The sequence below is a fragment of the Populus alba genome, chromosome 1 (assembly GCF_005239225.2).
Source record: "Populus alba chromosome 1, ASM523922v2, whole genome shotgun sequence".
Lineage (NCBI taxonomy): Eukaryota > Viridiplantae > Streptophyta > Magnoliopsida > Malpighiales > Salicaceae > Populus > Populus alba.
In genome coordinates, this window is record NC_133284.1 from 8,776,935 (window position 1) to 8,790,977 (window position 14,043).

At 33.3% G+C, this 14,043-nt stretch overlaps 1 protein-coding gene across 1 annotated transcript; it reads right to left on the bottom strand.

Annotated features, from left to right (window-relative positions):
- Positions 1–1,030: 1,030 nt before the first annotated feature.
- On the bottom strand, positions 1,031–4,466 carry LOC118033823 (putative glucose-6-phosphate 1-epimerase). The gene is made up of 8 exons (XM_035038943.2): positions 3,512–4,466; positions 3,264–3,338; positions 3,068–3,124; positions 2,815–2,981; positions 2,419–2,553; positions 1,897–1,999; positions 1,718–1,817; positions 1,031–1,557 (listed from the first exon to the last, which is right to left on the bottom strand). The coding sequence occupies exons 1-8, from the start codon at positions 3,623–3,625 to the stop codon at positions 1,388–1,390; spliced, it is 921 nt and encodes a 306-aa protein (XP_034894834.1). The 5' UTR covers positions 3,626–4,466; the 3' UTR covers positions 1,031–1,387.
- Between the last annotated feature and the right edge of the window lie 9,577 nt (positions 4,467–14,043).

Below are 14,043 nucleotides of genomic sequence, written 5' to 3' on the forward strand. Positions count from 1 at the left end.
CTTGGTTATTTTTGTTGTTGTTATTTCAACTTCAAATCTTAGTTTTTTTTTATTTCTAATTTCTATTTTTTTTCCTTTTGTAAAATTTTTATTTGTTTTTAATTTCATCATTCAATCTCAATTTGTCATATATTATATTTTTCAATTTGATCCTTATTTTTTTGATTTACATTTTTTTTTCTTGGCCATTTTGTAAAGGCTTTATTAGTTTTCAATTTTATCCTTCAATCCAAATTTATGATATATTATGTTTTCCGATTTGATTCTCATTCTTTTGAATTTTTTTGTCCTTTTGTTAAAGTTATTTTCTTTTCAACTTCTCCCTTGAATAAAAAATTATAGTTGCCCTCCAATTTATTTTGTATTCTTATTCTTTTAATTGTTATTTTTTTGAATCATTTTGTTTGATTGTTTTTTTTCCTCTGATTTTATCCTTAAACGTTTGATTTGTTGAGGATTAGACTCATGATTTTTTCATATATGGTGTTTATAGTCTAATGACCTAAGTCATGAGTTTAAAAATTGAATGGGGTTGAAAAATTTTTTTTGGATTATTTTCTTTTCTAATTTCATGGTTTGACATCAGTTTTTTTTTTTTAAATTTATTTTGTGGTTTTTTTTGATTTCTTATATATCGAGTTATCTCGACCTCATGACTTCGGATACAAGTTTGACTAGTTAGTTTGGGTAACTCACTCTTTATTGCCCAGATTATATGTTTGTCATGCTAACTCAGGTTGACTCGCACCGATTTTTTATTTTTTTCATCTAATTTTATCATTTCATATTTAATTGGCTAAAAATTGAACAACATCATTTTTTTCATCTTGGATTTTTTTTTCTCAAGGCATTTTGGTCATTTTTTTTATTTGTTTATTATCTTTGTTTTATATATATAAACGGGATAGCTCGGGGCAACGTCTAGTTTCATTCTTCTGTATCTTATTTGGATGCCAATATATAGCTGGTATTTAATTACACAAACCATCCTTTATATTTGCTTAGTAAAACATCATATGCACAAATGAGAAAAAGCACAAAGAAATGAATTTATTTATTTAACAAACACACAACTAAAAAAGAAAATCCAGGGAAGTAACCAACAATCTTGTAATTAAGTATATACAATTCTTGGGGGCACATATGTATGATGCGCATAATTTTATGGTAATTGCTACAATGGAGAAACAATAAAACCAATATCTCCACTCAGACTACCAGCCACCACATCAGAAATTAGTGACTATGGGTTTTATTTTCTGCACCAGAACTACAGAATAAAATAAATATTTGTATAATCGTACGAGCCAGCAAGCAAATATTAAGTGGCTTATTATTTTTATAATATGCTTTTCATCAACGATTGTTCAAGAGGGTAGCAACTTCATCATCCTGAATGCACAACAGAGAGCTCTAGCCTGCCTGTCCATTCCTCACCTGGCTTCAATGTAACTTGCTTCTCAATTGCTGCCCCATCAACACAAAGCATCTGTTTGTACTCTTCGTCTCCAAAATCTACCATGGACTTGGATTTCTTCTCCCATGGATTCCAAACCACTATTTATAAGCAGAGGCAAGTGATCAAAAGTGGCTCAATCCCTCAATACAGAATGAAACGTGCAGTGTCATAGAATCATTGCTACTCGTGAGAAAGAAAATGAGAACTTGCCATGAACACGCTTTTATTGTTGATCTGAAGGTTGAAAAATAAACTTACCAACATCTGGAAGCCCTTCCTTTCGTATAGTGAATGTCCTCTTTTGCTCATGATCAAAAACAGCAATCACATCCGAAGAACTAAGGTAAACCCGATCCACCTGCAAATCGGGAAATACTTTTCTCAGCTCAGCCAAGAAGCTGTGAGGAACTCAGATGGCTGTTTAGAAGATGTATTACCTCAGATTCAAATGTCAAGGCATCTCCTTGCTCTGTGAAGCGTTCTCTTTGGAAAAGGTTGTCAAGATAGTCAAGAGTTTCCAACCCCTCTACTCTTACTTCACTGTTAACTCAATATTGTCATTTATCATGAAAAGGCAATTGAAAATACACACACTTGTTTGCCTCCAATGAAGGTGAAAAACATTGAACTATGGCACTACTCAGGTTAAAGCTGATAAGTATCATACACAATGAACCTAGCGAGTACAAGCCACAATGATAAATTCCTAGAAGCTAAGAAAGTTCTTGTCTGTAAAGTTGAATTTTGAGGAGACCGGGAAAAAGCGAAGTAAACGAACTACTAGGTGCATAGAACTAGGGGATAAAAGAGTTTAGAAGGACAGGAGCCTTTCTTTGAGGAATAGAGGTCTGTATTTCTTGAGTCTTAAACAGTTTTCACAAGGCATATAAATATGCAGAACATGTCTAATTCCACGACAACCACATACGAAAAAAACAACTACTGAAGTTTTCATGTACCTGATATCTGAGATGGAGAAGTATGTATGGAAAGCAATTGAGAAGCTAAATGGCTTGCAATTGATGTTCCTGATGCGCGATATCATGGTTAGATTCCCTTCTACCGTCAAGCACACCCTTAGCCGAAACTCGAAACTGAAAAGAGTAGGCCACAGAAAAGTCAATTAACCTTGTGCAATGACAAGATTAATGCCAAATTATGCAGATATCTGGTGCAGGTGTTTGACCCTTCTGTTGATTAATTAATAACATGTAAATGAACTGAAGGGAAATACCAAATTAACAAAAAAAAAAAAAACTCCAGCAGTCCAGTTGAATATTATCCAAGGATGGCTTTGCCATCTTATGATCTGATCTGGGATTATCAATAGGATATGCAGTTGTTAAAGGTCATACCTATGTGGCCAGATCTTTAGATCCTCTTCAGATGGCTTAAGTAGTAGATCAGTATAGACTTTGTCGTTGGAATCATTGTGTTGTAAAAATGGTGGTGGATTTTGGTCAATCGCCCAAATTTTCTTCCTTGCAAACCCATGTTGCTCCAGCGATCCGCAGTTTCCAAACTTAACACACAAATCGAAGCAACTTATTAGTCAGAGATCTCCGAGAATGGCATGTCTTTGATTGACATGACATAACCTCAAAATACCTGAGGAAAGCAAATGGGGATTCCTCCTCTCACTGGATTTGGTGGCTTGAAAATTGCCTGCAGTAAACAAAAATAAAACAATTATCACTCGATCAATAAAAAACCACCGGTAACAGAGAAATTAAGGACGCAGATTAAACATTACTATAACCTAAGAAATATGAAGTAGCAGCCAAATAAAACCCTACGATTTTACCTTACTGCTGGTGAATAACAACTCTTCACCCTGGTCAGTCCTCCATGAGAGAACCTGTCCTCCATGCAAGCTAACCTGAATACATAATCACACAATAAATCAAGATCCACTCAAGAAAGAATTGCAATTTTGCATAACGTCTAATCACCAAAAATGATGGTTTCCATCTGACTGTATCATTGCAGTCATTTCTCAGATTAGACAAATTAAGTCAACCATAAACAAGAGCATGAGGCAATTGGACTCACCCGAGCTGAAGCCCCTCGCCAGTTTCGAAGCACAACCTGATCGACTCCATTTCTATCCTTTGTAACTTCGACAGCTGTTGCCGCTCTCTGGTCGGCTGTCCCAGAACGATTCATAGTGTAAAAACAAAATTAAGGATGCAAAATTCAAGAAACAACAACACAATAATATTGTCTCTCAATCTCTCTCTCTCTCTGGTCAAATACCCAAACCAATAGTGATTAAGTACTTGATAAAGAAGCTCAGCAGTTACTGAAGTAGTTGAAGATCTGAACAGGTTTCTTGTGAAAAAACCTTATCTCCCGTGAGTGGAAAGCAAAATCACAACAAACCCTAACTAGTTTCCACTTTCCACCATTAGAATTGTGGACAACATGAAATCCTCTCAACTGATCAAAAAAGAAATTAGATATAGACCAATAACTCAAAATTGCATCAAACTCTTTTCAAAAAGACAACAATAAGACAAAGTTGAATTCCAAAAGAACAGAACGCCGCCCCAGATGACCAAACTGTCTAATTTTTCAACCGAAAAAGGTTCAAAAAATGAGAACCTTCCAACAATCAACAAAAGTCCAAAGTTTGAACAGAAACGTTTTTTTTTCTATTGGCCAGTTTCAAAGGAAAAAACATTTAATGGTTATATGGAACAACAGTACAGTATTTAATGCCGAACAGCTTGTAAAGGGTCAAGACTCAAGAATGGAGCACAACTTCTTGAAGGAAACACACACACACAAAAGAAAGGGGACTGGTTTGGTATGACCTCGTCTTTGTATTAAAGAAAGCTTGAAGGGCTGTAGACAAAAGAATCCTCGTCATATAATAAAATACAGAAGGAATCAAGATGATATAAAAAAGAAAAAGTCTGAAAGAGTGTGTAAAGGAGGACTTGGCAACCATGTGTTTCTAGCGTGGAGATGATGTGTTAGTTCTGTTGGGATTCGAAACTTTTGATGTGGACTCCAGTTGAAACAACAGACCATGAACATGTCTATATACCTGAATTAACGAATAACTAACCATTCGAAAGATTTCGTGGAATATTCAAACTTTTGGCCTCCCTGGACTAGACTTCTAGGATTTTTCTCTTCTTCCCTTAAATAATATCCTGTTTTTAAATTTTCATTTTCAACCACAACGGAGTAAAAATAATGCAATAAATTAATATGACAAAATAAAATTATATTAGAGAAGAAGCCAAGCAACTCCACTCGTTAAAGCTGGCCATGGAATAAAATTATCATTGAGAATTGTCCTTTACGATCTGTGGCTGTCAATGCCTATGCCATTTTCCCTGTTCAAATCAACTCATAACAGCAGACATTTAATATAATATCATTACAGCAACAGCCCACAGCAATGCCTAAGAACAAGTTGATTAGCTCCACAATTTTTCCTTGCAAGCCTATCCGCAATGGCCACAATTATAATTATTATTTTTTGTTTATATGTATAAAGAAGGGCCCCATCCAAGGTTTTTGAGTTTTAGAATAAAATGCACTTTCTTTTTAAACAAATGCAACCCTTTTAAAGGGAAATCAATCCGATGCCTAAGAGTACAAGCTAACAGGCATGGATCTTAAGGTATACCATGTTACACGCTCAAACAGGGACCCACGGAAGGAAGCTTAGACCCTCAAACAAGGTTGCAGCTGCTACTTAATTTCAAAGGTAGACAAAGTCTAGCCAGTTCTCCGCGTTTTTCTTTCCTGAAAGTGCTGTAGGAAATGTCTCGGACATGGTAATGGTTGTGTTGTCTTTTTCATGTCATACATAAGAAATACAATGCATCTCTCTTTCTTAGCCTTCGTTTCACTTTCAAGATCTGCTTCGTCTTCTTTGGTAGGTGTACCTCAGCACCAGACCAGTTATTAATCCTCCGACCATGAGGAAATATCCCAGAACCCTTTAAAAGGCAATGTGTGAATCAAACCTTGGACATGGAAGCGAATCGTGCCAGAGCTCAACCATTCTAAAGTCAAACAAACCTCCGGGTGGAAAGATTCCACACTCAATACAAGACCTTGAAAGACAAAATGCTGGACAAATTGGGCAATTAACATAATGTAGTTAAAATAAATGGTGAATTGTGAAATAGCACACGTTAAATGCCACATGCTATTGTTGAAAACCACGAAATTTAAATGATATCGTGTTTCACAACATAGAAATTCAACTGTGATAGAAATCCCTTCAACAAAGCATATAATTAGATATAATACCCATACTGCAGCGACAGATCAACAAATTCGAGTCCAACTCCATTTCAAAGTGTCTTTAGGCTCACCAAATCAATTTCCATTTTCAATTGAGACCATCTTTCTTGCTGTCCCAATTGTGTTTTTCCCAGCTACAACTGTAGCAGTGATTATGCATAACTACAAGGAAAAAATAAGCACAGTTCTAGTTTCCTAAATACGAAACGAATCTGCTTCTCAGTAAAAAAATCCAAAAGAGTCTCTTTAATAGGCTGGAGGATAACTGTCAACTTGATAATAAAAAAATAAAAAATGGACCTGTATTACATGGCTATTACAAGACATCTCCGAAAAAACATATCCTGCAGCATACAAAATCTTCATGAATTCTATATATGGCTCACGTCCAAAGGTTTGAACAACCCTGAACTAGCTTTTTATACGCAGATGTTATCGTCAATACCTCTTCTATCAACAATTTCACAATTTTGATGCTATCAGGATCAAATCTCACCAGATGCATTGCATGAAAGTTCATGCTTCTGTCATTGGGAACCAGAAAGACTGGAAGAGGGTGCATGAAAAGAGAAAAGGGAAACCTTCCTTGATACATGTTGAACGCGGCCTTCTTTGTTATATATTAGATTCAGGTAGAATGCTAACAAGGCAAATCCAGTCACACAGCTGCACATATTGACCCTGAATTTGAAATATGAAAGAGAATTAATAAAAAATAAGTCCATACGCTCAACAATTCCCTTCAAGTAACTAAATTTTCAAAGTTTGCCCTGGCATTTATAGTTAATATGGCCTTTTTCTTGCTCCTCCATCAAATAAATTCGTTTGTACACACACAAACATAGACGATCACACGGATAGAGAAACCTGTGGACCATGAGGAGCAGCAAAATGGACCTGAAGCCCAATGAACCATGATCCAGTACTGACATCATCGATCACGGGCATATTTACGGGAAATGGACCTGTAAAAACAAAATAAGTGGTTGAGTCATTGAAGCCATACACGGTCTTTTATCAAGAGCATTAGCTAAGAAGTGAGAAATAAACCACCTGTTAACTGGAATAAACTGAGCCAAAGCACGTGAAATGGCGTCGATCTCACCATAAAGAGATTTCTTAACTACATATTTGAAGAACTGGCAGTGCATGCTTTATCTGCACCATATTTATTATCCTGACTTTGAAGAACTAATCATTTAAATATATCTGGTGGGACAAAGTTCAGAAAGTATAGCAGACACCGATGAAGAACCACTATGCGATTTATGGAAGCCATAACAGAGGAGGTATTTTTCTACCAAGACCAGAACAAACCATCAGAAGGCAAGCTTACCTTGACATGCATTAAGCAGACTATAAAGAGCATAAATAGAATCAATCACGAGGAATAAGGCAAAACCAACGTTGTATTACTTACAATTTCACATCACCGAATTTCCACCAGCCTGGATCATACCATTTGTGGGTCCTGTCAAATGCATATAATATCAGGGTTCCAGGTAATATACATTTATGAAGCATTATTCTCTCGGCCATTGCCAATAAATAAGTTATTGTTGGATACATTTTTTGGATCAAACTCACGGCTCAGAAAAAACTTCACCAGATTTCAGACACCCGATATAAGCACCAGGTTTATCGACGTGGGTAGAAAGGGTTGCTCCCAGGGCATCTGTACAGAAAATTATAGGCTGTTTATAGGCTGCCATGCGTTATTTCTTGTTTCTATTTTCAACATTCCAACTTCCATGGCAAGCAATCCAATGTTTTTTGACAAACACGCACCAAGCCAATTAATTAATTTTACCTGTAGGCATCCACGCCAAATAGCTGCTAAAATCCTTTTCTTAGAATGCTTATCACCCTTCTCGACCAATTTCTTTGAAACAGAACCCGCTTGCCTTGTTGCAGCCACTTCCATCTCAACTGCTGATAACTCCTACACAACACAAATTTAACTAACTCTGTCTCTGATCACATTCATTGTCACTGCATTTCCTCAAGTTAGACCCACCAAATGCACAAGATTAACAAAAAATAAATTTAACATAATTTACCTGCAAGTTATAATTTTTAATTGTTTTTTTTTTCTTTTCCTAATTTAATCTTGTCTTTAATTTTTAATTTCATCTCTCAATATTTTATTTTAAATTATTTTTATATTAAATTTAGCACCTATTCTTTTTATTTTTAATATTTTTATTTGTGTTTTTTCATTGTATTTTTTTTTCAATTTCAATAAATTTTTGCTGCATTATTTTTTAGGGTAACATGGATTAACTTTAGTCTTTTTTAGATCATGTTTTTTTTTTTTAATTCCTGTCTTCATGTTTGTTTTTTTTCTCATTTTTGTAACACCACACCCCATTAACAAGATATTGTTCGTTTTGACCCATGAGGCCTCATGGATTTGTTCTTAGCAGCCACGCATGGCTTCAAAACGTTATCTTACTAATCAAGGTGAGCATACTCATATAAAGCCCTCCCTAGATCCTCATCCGCCGATGTAGGATATTATAATTCACCCCCCTTAAGGAGCCCGACGACTCCGACGACATTATCGAACATTCAATGAGTCGGACTCTGGTACCAAATGTAACACCCCACCTCACCCCATTAGTAAGATATTGTTCGCTTTGGTCCACGGGGTCTCATGGATTTGTTCTTGATAGCCACACATGACTCCAAAACGCATCTTAATTGTTAAGGTGAACATGCTCGTATAAGGTCCTCTCCAGGTTCTCACCCGCTGATGTGGGATATTACAACTTTTCTTTCAATGAGGTTATCCTAAGCATGTGCCTAAAGTTGCAAGGTTAGCAAGTTAACCTGGATTGATTCATATTTTTTTCACTGTTTTTTTAATTTTGTAGTTTGCCTATCAACATTGGATTGTTTGATGATTGAGTTTAATAATGTTATTCGATTTGTTTTTGATAAGCTTCATAGTTTTTTTATGCTGTCAATTTTTTTTTCAATTTATTTATTGTCGTTGTATTTTTTATTATTATTTAAATTAGCTGAATTTATTAAACCCAATTCAATGACCAAAGTCTTAGATTTATTTTTTAGGTATATTTGTGTCGCCTTAGCATCTTTTTTCATGTTGGAAAAAATTTAGGCTAGCTTGCAGCGTAGCGTATTCTCTATTTAGTGTTTTTTTTTCTATTTTCTCTTTTAAAAATATAAAAATTTATTTTAAAAATATAATAAAGATAAATTTATTGTACCAAAACACTAACAAGTTATCTAAAATCAATTCTATTATGTAATTGAATTAAATTATTCTGTTTGATTTGAATTCAATTGATAAATAAATTAGATTCATATGTTTAAAAGATATAAAATTCAATTTATTTTGTTTTTTATATTTATTTTATTTTTTTTTAAAAAGACTAGATGTATATTTTTAGGAAGTTAGTTTCAACATAAAATTTCTTATATTTAAAATTCTAAATAAAAAGGTTAATTTACAATTTATTTTTATAGTATTTTTAATAATTAAAATTCATTTGAAATTTAATTTTTAATATTTAAAGAAGATTCTAAAACATAAAATTATATTAAAATTATTTAATTGAATTCAATTGAGATGGTTAAAAAAAAATGGTGTAAACTAGGCTCCGTTTTTTTTTTTTTTGCAGGAAAGTGGTTTCCTTTTGGAAAGTGAATTACGGGAAAGTATTTTTCGATGTTTGGTAGTGTTACGGAAAATGAACTGGAAAACACTTTCCAGTGTTTGGTTGTGTTATGGAAAATGAACTGGAAAATAATTTATTAATGAATTAATTTTTTTTTCAAGTTTATCTAATATATATATATATAATATTTAATCACTTACAATAAAAAAAATGAAATCTAAAAAGTATAATGATGAATTTTTTTTTATTATTTGGGTTTTTTTTTTTGGTATAAATTTTTTTTTAAAAGATAAATACATACAAAAATATTTTTATGGGTTTTTTGGATAAATATTTTTTTTGTACGGGTAAAGGCAATTATCTCTTTAATATCCCTTTAATATATATCAAATAAACATCAAGATATAAATATAAATATCTAACATCAAACATAGTCATGCATAAATATTAAGTTTCGATGTCATATACATACATATTACTTCAAATTACAAACATAAACATGCTAGACCGAATTAAACAAGTAAACATACTCGTTAAATAACAAACATAGTCTGAACTCAAATTTTAAACATAGTCAAACCATCTTAGCAAGCATGCATGTAGCAGTGTTGGTTCATAAAATTTTGAACCCAAATTTTCCTCAAATTAGCATTTTTTGGCATAAATGCTTTTGCCAACATTTCATTTAGGACCAAATGATCAAATGCATCCCCAAGAGTGATCTCATCAAAGCCTTTAATTTTCATCACTTCCGTATACAGCACATTAACATCAAGTTGATTTTTACTGAGGCTTTGAATTACAAATGCTACATCTTCAATCTGTTTGGACAACTTTTCAATACCATCATCTTCATACATGCGATTTCTCTTCCTATGTTGTCTCTTTTGTGTACTAGAGGAAGATGTTTCTTTTTCCTTATAACTTTCTTCATATTCACCTTCATTTTCAATTGAAATTGATTGCTCTTTAGTGTTATCTTCCAAGTTGACATCAGCATATGATTTCGTATAATTTCTGATTGCCATGTCTTTTCCAACAACAATTGTCATTGCATCGTACATATCAAGTTTTTTGTTGAGAAACTTGTCATGATTGGGATGTGCCTGTTCATAAAGTTTAGAATATGCAATTTTTTAGTTCATTGTATAACATTTTAGAAACAAAAGTAAATATAAAAATTACAAAGAGTATAATATTTATCATACCTTTACTTCTTCATCATATACATCTTTCGAAACTGTAATCATCTTCAAACAATCATCCCAGCCAAAGCCACTTTTATTTTTAAGTTTGGTTATTATTCCCCATTTCTTTTTCACAGTCTTTAGATGATTGTCCACATGCTTAGGCTCGTATTGGACGTTGAACTTTTAACTGATTTCTGTAGCCACCTTAACAAAAGATTCTGCTTTAAAGGTGGAAGAAGGTTTGCTTCCTTTAAGTGCCTCCTCAACTAATATCTCAAGCAACATGTGAGACATAAGCTTAGACCATATGAAGTGCTTGCCCTTGCATTTTTCATTCTGTGTGGAACTCATTTCTACAAAAAAGAAATTACAAATTTATACAAAATAAAATCATACAATATTTAGATTTAATAAATTTCATATAAAAACTAGAATTAATAATTAAAAGAGAAATTATAATAAAGTCAACATCCACTCCAAATACATAACAAAGATAATACAAACTTAAGCAATACATAATAAAAACAAACACATAATTAACACTCAATTAATTGTTTTTTTGAGTGTTATAGTCATTCCACATGGTTGATGCAATCATTTCTCTTTTTGTTATCCACTCCCTATTCTCTTCCCTTTCCTACCATTGACTTAAGTTGATTGTTCGTCTAATTGGTTCACTATCCGAACATATTTCTTTCATAATAAAGTCATAAGGATCAACCCTCATTATATGATTATGAATAATACAACATGCAAGCACAACATCTACTTGTGTTTCATAGGACTAAAAAGACTTTTCATCAATTGATCTAAAACGACTCTTCAAAATACCAAACCCTCGCTCAATAGCGGTTCTCAATGAAGAGTGTCGAAGATTAAATAACTCCTTTTCATTTTCTGGTGCACATTCTGTAAACTCATTCAAGTGATATCAAACTCCACGAAAAGGAGAAATGATTCCTTTTCGAATACCGTAACCAGCATCACCAAAATAATATTTCCCTACAAATTAAAAAAAATAAAACCTATTACTATCTTTATCTGATAAGACATTTTATATGTTTATTGCATATAATAAAATAATTTTTTATATACCTTCTGGAATTTTTAGACCACTAGGTCTTGATAATGCATCACCTAAAACCCGTGAATCATGTGCACTTCCTTCCCAACCAGCTAAAACATATATAAACTTCAAATCAAAAGTTATAGCTGCTAAAACATTTTGTGTTGTTCCTTCTTTTCGACCTCGAAACTTTCCTTAAATCTCAACAGGAACATTTGCAGGAACATGGGTACCATCAATTGCTCCCACACAATCCTATATAAACATGAAAAAATGATTTATAAACTTTTCTTGTAGATGTAATTAATTAATGTATAAAAATATTAGTATTGTTCTCATACCTTAAAATAAAGATAGAATCTTCAATTATTCATTATCTCAGCTGGAACTATATCCTTTGGATCTTTAATAAGGTGTTTGTATAGCTTAAGAATTGCTTTTAAAACAATTCCAAAGTAACGATGGATAGTTTTAACAGACCTATAGTATATACCACTAATAACCTGAAATCTTTGGTTTTGGCCTACAATTTGTAAGAACACAATTACTTGCTCCCTAATAGACACATTTTGAGTTGATCGTAATAGTTCCGACTTGTGAGAACATCACACAATCTATATAAGACAACAAGTTCCATACGAATTTGTTCAACACAATGTCTATCACCTCGATTCAAAATGTTGTCCATATAGAATTCTCGTTGAGCAATTGCATTTATACATGGTTCTCTTGGTATATAATTTCTATTTCTTTCTTGTTCAATAATAGCTATCCCTATAGCCATCACAGTTACAGCTGCTCCCATACATGCTGCATGGATAATCTTACTATCCATAACAACAAAGTGAAGTTTTCTGCTAACAAAACCTAAACATTTAAAAAGCATATAAGATACTTACATAATGAATACAATAAATTATGCTCAAAATTATGCGCAAAGAAGCTAATTCCCAACACAAACAATGCCTTAAAGTAAATAATTATATAATGATTTCTGTTTCCCATAACAAATAATACAATAATTTATTAATGAATTCTGTATAAAAATATTAAAGGACTCAAGTTTTCTACCGAAATCAATTTTTTTTAACTGTGTATAATCATCATCATCAACGCAGATAATATTTCATTGTCTAATATTTCTACCCATATGAATTCTTGAACAATTACTGTGATTTCTACCGAAACCAATATATTGGACATCATCTACCATTCAGTAATGCATATTTAATTAACACCCAACTTATAGCCACTAATAAGACCACTGCCTATTTCTATTTTCTACCCAAACCATTCTACTACACACTCATCAACATCAACCGGCCTCTTCACAGTCAAGATTTCGATCGAAATCAATTCCCCCTTTCATCATCAACATAGCATCATCAACGCACACACATCACGCCAACAAAGCACAGGAAATGCACAAAACACAGGGAACACATATCAGCAGCAGAGAAGGAAAATCACATCGGGTGGAGAAACAGAGCATGGGTTTGCTATGTTTTTTTCACAGAAACCAAACAAATTGTTTTGTTTGGTTTCTGTGAAAAAAACACAGTAAACCCGATTTCTGGGAAAAATGGGTTTGGGTTTGTTGTGTATGGGTTGACAGTGTTTGGTTTATGGGAAAAATGCAGGGGTTATGGTTTTCTATGGATAGGTTGCCTGGCGAAGAGATTGGGAAGGAAACGGGCCTGAAGGGCACCTTCGGTTTGCTATGGTTGAATGGGTTGCCTTCCTATGGGTTTCGGTTTGCTGTGACTCTGTTAATTCTTCGTTGTGATAGCAACAATGGCGAAAGGAAATAATTTTGCCGTGTATGTGTATGGGTCTGTGTTTGGTTTCTGGGTTCATTTTTTGGGTTTGTCGTGGTTGATTTTTCCCAGTGATTTCGGTTTGCTATGGTTGAATGGGTTGCCTTCCCATGAGTTTCGGTTTACAGAGGTTGCAGTGAAATACCCGGCTTCTTCTAACCACTAACAGAGCATGGGAGGTTGCAGTGAAATAATAGATAAAGAAGGGAAAAAACGCAGCACAAGTATGCCATAATAATAACAACAAATTAAAAATAAAGAGGATGAAAACAAGATAAATAAAAAGACATTTGAGAAAAAAAAATACCTGGAAGATGAGATGCTTGCAGTTGATCTGCATAAATTATTTGGGAGAGAAAGAGTCTTTAGGGATTTGATTTTTTGAGACACAAAACAGTTTTTGTTAGTAAATAAAAGGAAAGTGTTTTCCTTATAATAAAGAAAGAAAAACACTTTTCTCCTTTAATGTTTTAATTTTTTTATTGATTGGAATTGAGTTTCTTTTAACTAATTTTTCAAATGTTTGCCAAACATGGAAAAGTGGGGAAAATGGTTCCAGAAAAATGAATTCCTGGAAACAAAGAAGGCATAAACATAT